Source organism: Charadrius vociferus, unplaced genomic scaffold (assembly GCF_000708025.1).
Source record: "Charadrius vociferus isolate BGI_N301 unplaced genomic scaffold, ASM70802v2 scaffold341, whole genome shotgun sequence".
Classification (NCBI taxonomy): domain Eukaryota; kingdom Metazoa; phylum Chordata; class Aves; order Charadriiformes; family Charadriidae; genus Charadrius; species Charadrius vociferus.
The window spans coordinates 1426711-1438331 of NW_009646847.1; the positions used below are offsets into that span (position 1 = coordinate 1426711).

General features: G+C 37.2%; 1 protein-coding gene across 1 annotated transcript in view; it reads right to left on the bottom strand.

Annotated features, from left to right (window-relative positions):
- ZNF507 (zinc finger protein 507) overlaps nt 1-10953 on the bottom strand; it is a 17806-nt gene extending 6853 nt beyond the window's left edge. The window contains exons 1-3 of the mRNA XM_009894056.1: nt 10932-10953; nt 6489-8620; nt 5215-5320 (exon numbers count right to left, since the gene is read on the bottom strand). Coding sequence (XP_009892358.1) covers nt 5215-5320; nt 6489-8615 — 2233 coding nt within the window. The 5' untranslated portion in view covers nt 8616-8620; nt 10932-10953. The remainder of the gene's footprint in view (nt 1-5214; nt 5321-6488; nt 8621-10931) is intronic.
- Nucleotides 10954-11621: the final 668 nt, after the last annotated feature.

The following is an 11621-nucleotide window of genomic DNA, read 5'->3' on the forward strand; positions in this document are numbered from 1 at the left end:
CTGAACCCAGCAGTTTCGCTGCTTTGCAGAATGAATCAAATCAAAGGAAAAGATGGGCATTGAGAAAGGACAAGTTTCCAAGTGGCAAACATAGAAAAGAAAAGCAAAAGGCCTCCCAAAGCATCTAAATCTTCTTTATCATCTACATACACTCATACTTTCAGAAGGATCCAAGATGATAAAAGAACAGATACTGACCAGATGTGTTAAGACATAATTTGGAACTTCTCCAAATTACTAAAACGCAATTGTAAAAAATAATCATTTTTTTTCTTTCCAGAATGAAAGAGACTCTTGAAAAATTAATGGTTGCAGAGACAAAGGCTAATGACTAATTTAACATAGGAAAACGTGTGCCTGCAAGTGCACGGTTTGAATATTTTTCAGAGGTAGGTGTGTAGACTTAAACGGCTCTATTCCTGCTCCCTTGCTGAATATTTGAACTGATTTGGGTTAAAATATTAACATTTAGGAAGAGGGATGGTATTTTTTATGCAGGTGATTTTCCCATTCCAGCCTATCATGCAGCCTTCGTGCACTCCCCAAATGAGGGAACAGCAGAAACATGAACGAACACCAAGGTTGGGGCTGTTTAAATCAGCACTACTGCAAAAGAAACATCAAATTAAAGTCGAACAGTTTTCTTTCTGCATCTAACCTCTTCACTAGCCTAAGTAATTCTACTTTTTTTTTTTTTCCAAGTGCAAGTAAGGTGCTCAAGTTCATTTTATCTTTATGCCAAATTCTTATTAGCTGGCTGAACAAGCCATTACTCTTGGTTATGTACATGAGCTTTGAAGAAACTCTGACAGAGATCCTTGAAGAATTTCTCTGGTGGGTAAAGATCATTACTAAAGTACATCATTGAACCAAAAGAAATACATAATTCAATAAATAATGTGTGGGAGACAAAGTAAAGCTCAAATCTTGCAAGAACAGACTTCAGAAACTCTTCATGCTCATATGAAGCACAACTCCAGCACAAACAAATTATTAGTGTTGTGAAGGGATTTACATCAGAAGATCCTAGGTGGAACAGAAAATTATTAGCTGGGTATTTTTTAGTGGATACTGCCTTAAGAAGTCTGATAATATCAGCAGGTGATCTACATCCCAGGCCTCCCAGCTCCTCCCCGCACCAAAAATAACTCCCTTCCCTGAAAAATGTAAGCTCTGATTTCCCAAATGGGATCCTTCGATTCTGAATCCTGGAAAAGACTTCTGTTAAAGGCTTCCCAAGGTCAAGAGCACTGAAGGGCCATTTCACACTGAGAGGAGGGTCTGTGTGCCACGGTTCGACTTGCAGTTTGAAAAGACAGACAAGCTCGACATTTGAAATAGGTGACTACCCAAAAAGACGGAAAGCAGACTTTTTAGACACATCTCTGCTTAGGTCCAAATACAACGAACTTCTTTCCAGTCTAGAGTAATAAAAACTGACTGACCCCCCTCCTTTATCAACTCCTGAATTCCAATTCTTTTTAGCTAAAGAAGCGAGGAATGAGACAAGCAGACTGAACTCAGAAGGAGCTGTAGAGTTTACTTTGAAAACAGAAGTTCCATCTCCTGGGTCCAAAACACTGAATGGATTTTATAAAGATCATTTTGTTCTGGGGTTTCCTCTTGATGATGCTGGACTCCAACAACCCAGACTGAATCTTTTCATTACCAAAGCAACAACTAAGCATCTTCATGGTAAAACTCTTTTAAGGAGACATTGCAGAGTTAAAACAGTAGACTGAGTCATCCAAAATGGAAGTTCAACTTTTCACTTTGCTTTTCTTTTTTCCACAGGTGGGCACTGAATTATATCAAAAAAAAGTTGCAGATATATTATTCTGAGGGAATACAGCTAACTCAAACAGTAAGTGAAAATTACCACTAATTACACTTTCACTCCAAAATCCAGCACTTTTGGTTCAAGGTGCAAAGTAATTAGGTCAGGGTGATAACCCCTGAGGTTTATTCTGAAGAATATATAGTATGTCATGAAAAATAGAATAGCCATCTGAATACAGTCTGAGGTAAAATTTGAATAATTCTGTGTGTATCAAGATAACAGAAAAAATATTTTATACTTTTTACTTTAAAACATGACAAAATTCTCACTCTTCTAGTATTCTTATAGAAAATAATATGGAAGCAATACCTAACATGCACTCTTTGCAACTGAAACTTAAAGCAAAATGTTATCAGAATTTTTCCTACTATATGCTCATATAGCTTTTTAAAATGCATTTTTTTCTTTAATGCAAATTATCAGAACAATCTTAAGCGTATACTTTGACACTTTGGAATTTATATTTCTACAATTGTGCTTTTGTGAATGCACATTTATGTAGAAGACCTCAAATGAATACAAAGACACTGACTGGGCTGCAGATCTATGGGAGAGCAGGGGTTGTGTGAAGGCTGAGCTACTGCACACTCTACTTGAATGGATTTTCCATCTTAAATTCTGCAGCTTTAGAATACACTGCTTCAAAATGTATTATCTGTTACGAATTTGATATTTTATTGGGTAGGCAGCTTAAACCAAACAGTATCTAATGAGATTTTTGAAACGTTATGCAAACATTTTCTATTGCATAAGTGGCTAACCACCCAGTAGCACACACTTAGGAGCAATTATTTATACCAATCAATACCAATCACTACTTTATATTTATTCCTTCAACAAAATGCACATAAATTATAATACATCATATAATCTCTGGCTGTAGCGAAACAGCAATCGTGTCCCCCACCCCCTCCACTGGCTTATTTCTTGTGGGTTTGGGGACTTTTTTGCTTTCTGGATAGAGGATATCAGGTCTCTTAAAAGTGAACATGGAAATGACAGATCTTTGTTCTAGCAGCAGTAACAGGTGCTCCTGTAATGCTGCTTATTACCCTATTCCTTCATTATTAGACATTTACAATCCGATCATATCCAGTGTCATAATGCTCCCTTTTAATTTATTGTACAACCATGATGAATAAAGAGACTTTTAGGACTAACTATTTCATAAACAAGAAATGAAACTGTTCCAGCTCAGGCATCTTTCACATAAACAGATGCTATGCTATAAACTTCTTTGTTTTGTGTTGCTTTATAGGGATGACATCTGTTTGACAAGAGATTGCTGTACGGCAGTGGTGTTGCAATTTGATTATAAATTGGTTCTGAAATAATTTAAGCATTCCACAGTACGAGTTAATAAAAGTTTAAAAGGAGAACTGTTTTCATTCAAGCCACATTGCTAAATTTTATGTGGGGTAAACAATCAATTAAAGTGCATGGCTGTAACACTTTATAAGATAATAATGAGCAAAGAATATTTTAAAAAAAATTCTAAAGTAATTAAATTGAAAGCAGGCAGTTTTCTTGAACAGGGGCTCCTCTTTAATGGAAGTTAAGAAACAGGATCAGGATATAAACTCTAAAACCACCTTATTAAACATACTGTTTTCAAAAGCAGACAGGCATCTTGATTTTCAGTCACCTTAACAGGACTTGCTCAAAAGGTACAGTATTCCCCAAAATCTGATGTTTCAGGCATTACAAGGTACTTATTCCTTTATCATGACATCTTTAAAAATCTTGTTTTATAACAAACAAAACATTGTCAGAAGTAATAGTCCAAGCTGTGCTCACAGGTATTTGTAACCAGCTAAAGTAACAATATTTTATTTCCTATCACTCCCATTAAAACAGTTATGCTATTTCTTCTGAAAGAAAAAAACCCAAACCTCCTTAACAGGGATCTTTCCCACTACCAGCAGACCCTCTCTAGCCTTTCTTCAGTCTCCCCCTGACTTCAGATGGCTCTCTCAGGCTTAGGGACGTAATAAGCCCTACTGATCAGTTTCCTGAATTTAAATGCCTTCTGCATTGATGAGAGCAAAAAGGAGTCAGGAAGGGTCATTATACCTGAGGGTGATGCAGTAATTAACTTTCACGTTTCTCACTTATATACCGAAAGCCAGGAAAAGAGGCAGCATGAGCTAACAGAAGTCAGGACTTAAGGATCTCATTTTATTCTGACATGTACCATGTCAAATCATTAATGGTACAAGCCATCCAGCCTGGCTCATGCTGCTTAGACCCTTTTTTCAGAAGTAGTTGCATCAATGTCAATGATTACTTTCACACTCGGTGATCAGCTGTAGCGGTGAGAGTAGAACCCAGAAATTTCAACTGCAATCTAAGTACTATTATAGTGCACATTTTGCTACCTAAACAAACAAAGAGACCATAGTTAGGATAGAAAAGAGCTATGTGCACATAAAGGAAATACTTCAGCCAACAGTTTTAGAGAGGTGATACAATTACCAGTATTTTTCCACAATGCTCTAAAATTGCAAAAATACAATAACCACAGTGTTGCCTTGTAGTGGTTTGGGGCTTCAGAACAAAAATGCTGTAAATACTTTCAGGAACTTTAACTCACCAGTCAAGAGGATGCATTCCAAGTTGCAATAATAAATATTGGGCCTCCAGGATACTCAAAGGATTTTAAGACCACATTTTCTCCTAAACTTTAAAATTTGGCTATTTCCCCCCCTATTTCACTATCTAAACACATCGAGGGTTTGGGTTTTGTTGTTGTTTTTAAAACAAACACTATTAAATTACAAGCAGATACACAGTTAAACAAACATTTAGAAAATGCATACCTACTGTTACCCTGGCAACTATTACAGATACAGGTTGCATTTTTAGAATGCCTTATGTTTGCCTCTCTAGGGCTAAACCAAATGACTCATTTTGGACATTACCATAATCAAACAGAAATTTCTAAACACAGAATAGACAGAATTGCATGTATATCCTGACAGCAAACTACATTACCACAGTGAGTTTAAAAGAGGCTTTCTTTTGTTTATTGGAGGTGATTCAGAAAATACTGTAGCTGCAGAAGGAAGGAAAAAAAGATCTTTTTCTTAAAAATTCAGAGTAATACTCCATACCATTTTTTTTCATAAGAAGAAATACAAGGTCCAATTACAGGGGCTAAAAATGTCTTACCTACCAATAAATGTCAGTAAGATATCTCAAAACTGACTATGGTCAGTTTCGCACACTGAAAAGAACTTACATTTAAGGCTACGAACAGGCATGAAACATTTCAGCGTGAACCAGATCTTAAAACCAGTTTTATAGAAATACTGCAAACACAAGTAATGTTATGAGCGACTTTTTGTAATTTCAAATGTAAATATAAACAGTACCTTCTCTTTCATCTACTTCATTGGAAACTATGAGTTTGTTAGATGTAGCTGTTGAAAGGATATCTGGAAGACTGTGTTGTTCTCTTTCATGATTTCGCAGTTGGCTCTGAAAAAACAATTTTCCACGTTTAAATATACACTACAAACATACACTGCTCACTTCAAATATTGCACTAATTTGTGGCATTGTTACTCAAGTTTTAATGACAACTGTTATAAAATGTATGTTAACATACACACAGATTATCCCTTAGGTAATTTTACTAGAAACAAAACAAATAACATTAATTAATAACATAATAAAGGATTGATGAGAGTGATGGAGAAGATTATATGATTTGTGTTTATTTAGAAAATAAATTTCCTTCTTCCCCCACTCCCACAGACAATTGGCAAACAGTTCTTCCTCCAGAATTACTGTACTCCAAAAGCTATATTAGATTAGAGTTTAGAGGCTGGCTTGTGTGAAAACTGACTCAATTTTCATATTGCCTAGTGACTTAAGAATATGTTATTCCTGTTTCTACTTGCTTGGGGAAGACAGGGGAGAGGCCTTTTGCTACCCTACCTGTACCTTTTTTCCAACTAGGACTAAACAACAGTAAATATGGGAAAATTTGCACTACCATTGCCTGCAAGAGTTTCAGTTGTACAGCTAGGTACTGATGCTATCTATGCTATATTCCTGAGTACTGAACTGAGTACATAGAAACGCACTCACCAGCACTAACGCTTGAAACAGTGATTATAAAAATGGCACAAGTACATTATTCTGCTCTGGTGTGTAATCTTTCATATCTAAGTTCTACAGAACATCCAGCCCAACACAACAAGAGAGGAAAAAAGACAAGAATTTCTGCTTCAAAATGTCTCATGTTACCCCCAAATGCCACAATTACTTCTGCACACACTCACAACTAGTGGGCATGTTTGAGCACTCTATTAAAAGTTTCAACTATTAAGTTCTCTGGTGCTTCCATTTCTTCCTGTAGTTTCTACACGTGGGCAGAAAAACACTATATTGATACGTCCGTAAGATGGTTCTCAGGAAAATAACTTACATGAGGAAGCAAGTTTATTTCAGGGGGTACAACAGACTAGTTATAGCTGCATTGTATATTCGGAAAGGGCTGCTGGCAACAATCCCCAATAGTACTGACAATGAAGCCAGGATGTCAGACTGAATTCAGTCAGAAAAAGGGATCATCAGTTATTAAAAAAGTAGAAAAATAGGTTATTTAGCTATTATAGACAGGCAGAGGAAAAAACTTTACCTTATAATGAAAGGATTCTTCACATTGCTTGCACTGATACATTCTTGTTTTGCAGTGGTTGATCATGTGGCTCTCTAAATCCTTACTGTCATCAGCAATGTGTTCACAGATAGGACACTGGTACGGTTGCCTCTGACGATGGACTCTCAAGTGTTGTTTTATGTACCCCTTATTACCACTGCTATAATGGCAGAGGCGACAGCGGTAGGGTCGATCTACGTTAGGTATATATTCTACTAGGTTACTTCCAGGAATATTTGCATCATTTGCATTTTGGCATTGTGCGTTGTCTTGTAGTTCTTTCAAAATGTCATCATCAGAAGCATTCTGATCTGTCCTCTCCTTCAGTTTTTCAATGACAGTGAGCAGTGACATACTGATGCCCATTTTAATTGGTGCTTCTGATAACTCTGGCCTTTCTTTCTGTATCTCGACTATTGCACATTCACTTTGGTTTAAGCCACTAAACTCCTCTGAAGGATTCTTAAGTGAGGATACCACTTTAGAATGAGCCACGCGTGGGCCATCAGCTTCTTCTTGCCCTGCACCTGCATCCACAGCATCTTCCCCAGTCAGAGTCCTGAAGCTAGACCGTGTTAGTTCTGCAGCTCTAATAGGCATCGTAACAAGAGCTTCTGCAGCTAATGAGTGTAGTCGTAAAGACTCTGAATTTGTCCTTCTTCGTACAGGAGGTGCATTTTCATCAGTTGTTACATTTTTATTAGAGCTTAATTCATTATCTTTCTTCTCGGCATTATTCCATCCTATTATTACTTCTTGGATTTCATCTGAACGATAAACTCCATCAGGTTCTTCACAGGTAACATGGGACTCCTCCGAAATTAATTTTTTTTCTGTTTCAATGTCAGTGTTTATCAAAAAAGGCTTTTGTAAGACACTTTCTTCAGCACCTGGCAAACGCTCTACTATTACATTAACGTGACCCTTTTTATTTGGACTACAATTAATGATTTTCTGTGCTGATGAAAGTAGGCTATCAGCTATCATATTATCCTGTTCTGTATCTGATACAGTCTCCTCCAAAACTTCTGTAGTAGGAGAATGCACTACAGACCGATTTAACATCTCTTCCTCTTTTACATTTGTTCCTACTGGCGATTTGCATGACAGTTGCTCAGAATTGCAAATCTGAAGCTGAAGAGAAGGTTCACTATGGATATCAAGTTCGTTGTTTTCCAAAGACAGAACAACTGTGTCCACGCTATGAGGTGTGTGAGTTACAACCATCTCTGACAAATTGGTAGTTTCATTCTCTTCCTCAAAGATAGGATAGGAGCAATCAACCTCACCCGCGTGCTTCCAAGCGTGCGTTTTCAACATTCTTTGCTGACCACAGGTGTACCGACAAATTAAACATCGGTACATGCCATACTGCTCGTAAGTATACCATTTTCTCCTGCCCATTTCAGGCACGTGAGTAGACTGACTTATATCTTTACCTTCCAGATTTCCTGTCTGATCAGTCCCTGATTTGACACTTCCTTCCACTGGCCCTTGCAAAAATGAACTTGCGACATTTGCACATTGCTGCACTTTTGTCTGGATGCTGTTTTTGCCGTCATTCTCATGGTAATTTTGGAAATGGGATTCAAGTTCTTCTTGGCTTTTAGAAGCAAAATGACATTCTGAGCACATTAATATCACTTCATTTTTCTGCCCATGTTGTTTTATATGTTCTTGTAGTGTTAAGAGAGAAGGTGATAGAAACTTACATAGACTACACTGGTAGCATGTCACCTTTTTTTTGCTTTGTGGAAGACACTCAGTCACAAAATAATCTGCTTGTAACTCTTCAGTCTTTTTAGTAGCAATAACAGACAGCTCAATTGCTTTAGTCGGGATTTCACAAAGATCGTCTGCGTCAAAGGACTGGGCAGCAGCATTAGGATGGGAACGTTTTTTCCCTATTAAAAGGCATCTTTGTGACTTCTCATTTTCAACTATTTTGCTTAGTTTCTGGATAACATGGATTAGTGGATCGGTTTTACATTTTCTCTGATCTTCACTGTTCTGCAGTGTTGTGCCAATGAGTGTTTCAGAAATCAGCACAGCTTCCTGTTCCCCGATATTTGGCATCAATACTGCAACGCTGTTTCCTTCTTCCATAATACCTAGGAGAAAAGGTTTTATAAAATATTAGAATTTATACACGCACAATAATAAAAATACAACCCAGTGCTATTTATATTTCTTCCTCTACTAAATGTGGAAGCCTAATGCCACTAACTTTATAAAAACTTTGAGAATGGCTACATAAATAGCCAAAGATTTTAAGGACATTTAGTGGATAGCAAAGATGCTATTCAATACAGCTGGACAGAGTAATTCCAAGAGGGCCTATAACTGCCCGCCTCCAAGTTGGGCAAGATAAATATTTTTCAAGTATAGGCTGATTAGCACTGTTACAGCTATTGTCTTTTTCTTTACAAGGAATATGCATTTGAATGCTAGACACTTAAATATACCAATCAATAGTAACGGGCATATTTCTGTTGAAAAGCCATGATATGATATGAAAATGTATTCCTAACATAATTACTCTGATACACTGATGTCTCCTAAAGCAAACAACAATTTGCAACAACATAATTTACAAAAATAAGGTTTATTTTTTTTCCTTGAAATGTCAGGAAAAGAAAGTAATTCTGGTATTTGCTTGCATTACTCATTTTGCTATGACTATATTAAAGACTATTCAAATGTCAAATCGCACTTATTGTAAATGTCATTTTCTAGAAAAAGTACTTATCATAGCTTTTTCTACAATTCCTTACTTGTAAGGAAAATCAATTGGTACTAAAGTTATAAAAAGTAATTTTTTTCTGTTTTGAGGAAAATAGCGCTAAAGGCAATAACTATTTCCACTAACACTTCCTTTAAACATATCTAACCATAAACCACAGGCAATAATGTGGTACTGTTGGAGGTTAAATTAGAAACCAGTATAAATTTACATGAAAACATACTTTGCGATGTGGGCAAAGCTGTGGGGTGAGGCATGGAGAAGCTGGACAAAAAGTCTTACAGTGAAATTTACTCCTGTAAAAAATGTCTAAAAATAACCTATTCAAGTTCCACTATATATACACACACGTATATATTTTATACACAGTATGTATTTTCACATACTATATATAAAAATTAGAACATAAAGAAATGCCAGATATTTCTTTTATCAGTCATGCTTGAAAATGTATCCCAAGTTCTTTCATGTGGATTTTTTTTTTTTTTTGCAAGAAAGATACACAGGCCAATCCAGAACTTCCAGCACTGGTCCTGAAGACCCATGAAATCCACTCTTTTCTACTTCTAGATTTAGTATACAACAGTATAACAAGCAGACAAGAGAGTGGGTTCTGTGGTGCCCCTTTCCCACTATAGAAAAATTCTAGGCAGAACTACTCAAGTTACCTTTATTTGCTATTCAACTTACAATAGAACTATTAATATAAGCAATGATGTATCATGTTAGTATCACTCACACTCCATATGCTCATGTAAAATATTTCAAGTTGAAAATGCAGCAATATTTGTCAATTCTGAATCATTAAGAAACACGAGAGTACTCTCTTCAATGCTATTATTTTTCAGTGTTAGTTTGAAGAATATTTACTTGGTAACGGCTAAAATCTACATTAAAATTTGAAAAATTAATAAAATACAAATAAAGCCATAGGGCATTTGGATCCATGATAACTAGAAAACTAAGCTCCTTTAGGGCCTTATGGCTTTAGCTGGATCTATGTAAGCAGACTGAAAATGATCAATACTGCACTGCAATAGTAGATCAATTGTAAGAGACAGAAATAAAAAAAAAATCCAACAAAAAACCCCAAAAAAGTATTTTACGTACAAGTATACCAAATAGCCTGGTTATTTAATTCAAGTTCAATGTCATCTTATTAACAGGAATCAAGGTGTGTATCCAGAGTTACTATTAAACTGAAACATCCAGGTATTTAACCTTTAAAATATAAAACAGGAGATGTCTCGATTTGCATTTTCTGTTTCTATTTCTGCTACGTGTTTGGCGCAGTATATTGAATCACTAACTTTTGTCTCTGTGGCTAGGAAAAATTATACGCCTTTCATGTAGTATCTCCAATTACATATCAACTTAAAAGAAGTTTAAGGTTATTATTTGAAAACCATTATATTTAGTTATACAAAAATACTTTGCTGTTTGTTACATACTGGCTGTAATATGTTTAAAAACCATTAAGAAAAGTAAAAAAGTGCGCTTTTTCCCCTGAAAGAGGATTTAACATTACATGAAGTGCTCAAAGGAATAATGTCTGCTTGAAATATTTTCAATTTGAGAATGAGTTAAGGAAAATTATAAATGCACAGTGCTACTTTAAATTATACTCAGTACTTTTAAAACTTTGTAAGTAATGCTAAATAGGGAAATATTTTGCCTACCTTATTCATCTGAAAGCAGCATAGAAACTAAGAGGAAAGATCCTAGACAGACCATAAAAGAAATGTGCTGTCATGTTCTACTGCTACATCAAAAATGAAACCAGGGAGAGTGTGTTCAGATGTACTGATCTGGGATGCTGGTAGCCGACGTAGGTTATCAGATGTGTAACTATGGTATATTCGGGTTATGTTGTTCTGTTTCGATTCAGTCTAATGCTTACTGCTGCAGACCTTGGTTTTTAGAGGGATAAGAACTGTGCACAGATGTCTGGGTTTTAATAACGACATTGCTTTCACCAAGCACAAATATGCTACAATCTCCCACGCTGTAAAACTTCAGCCTGGCACAGGGCTCTGCCAGCGGGCACCCCCCACGGCGACTGAAGTTCGGGGTCTGGGGATGGCGGAGGGGCCCGAAGGGGAAGCACCACACCCGGGGGAAACCTGCGCTGGAGCCGCCCGTTCCGCCCGTGCCACACGCCCGCTCCGGCGGCGCGGCACAGACGGGCCGAAATGCCTCCGGGCGTGGGAAAAGCCAACCCCCGCTTCGCCCAACGCCCGCGCCCGGAGAGGCCGCTCTGATCGCACCGCGGCTCCCCAGGGCACGGAAACTCCGGCAGACGACTGCCGCCCTCAGACAGCGCAACCCTTGCGGGACACCCCTCCTCCGCGCTCCCCGCCGGCCACCCC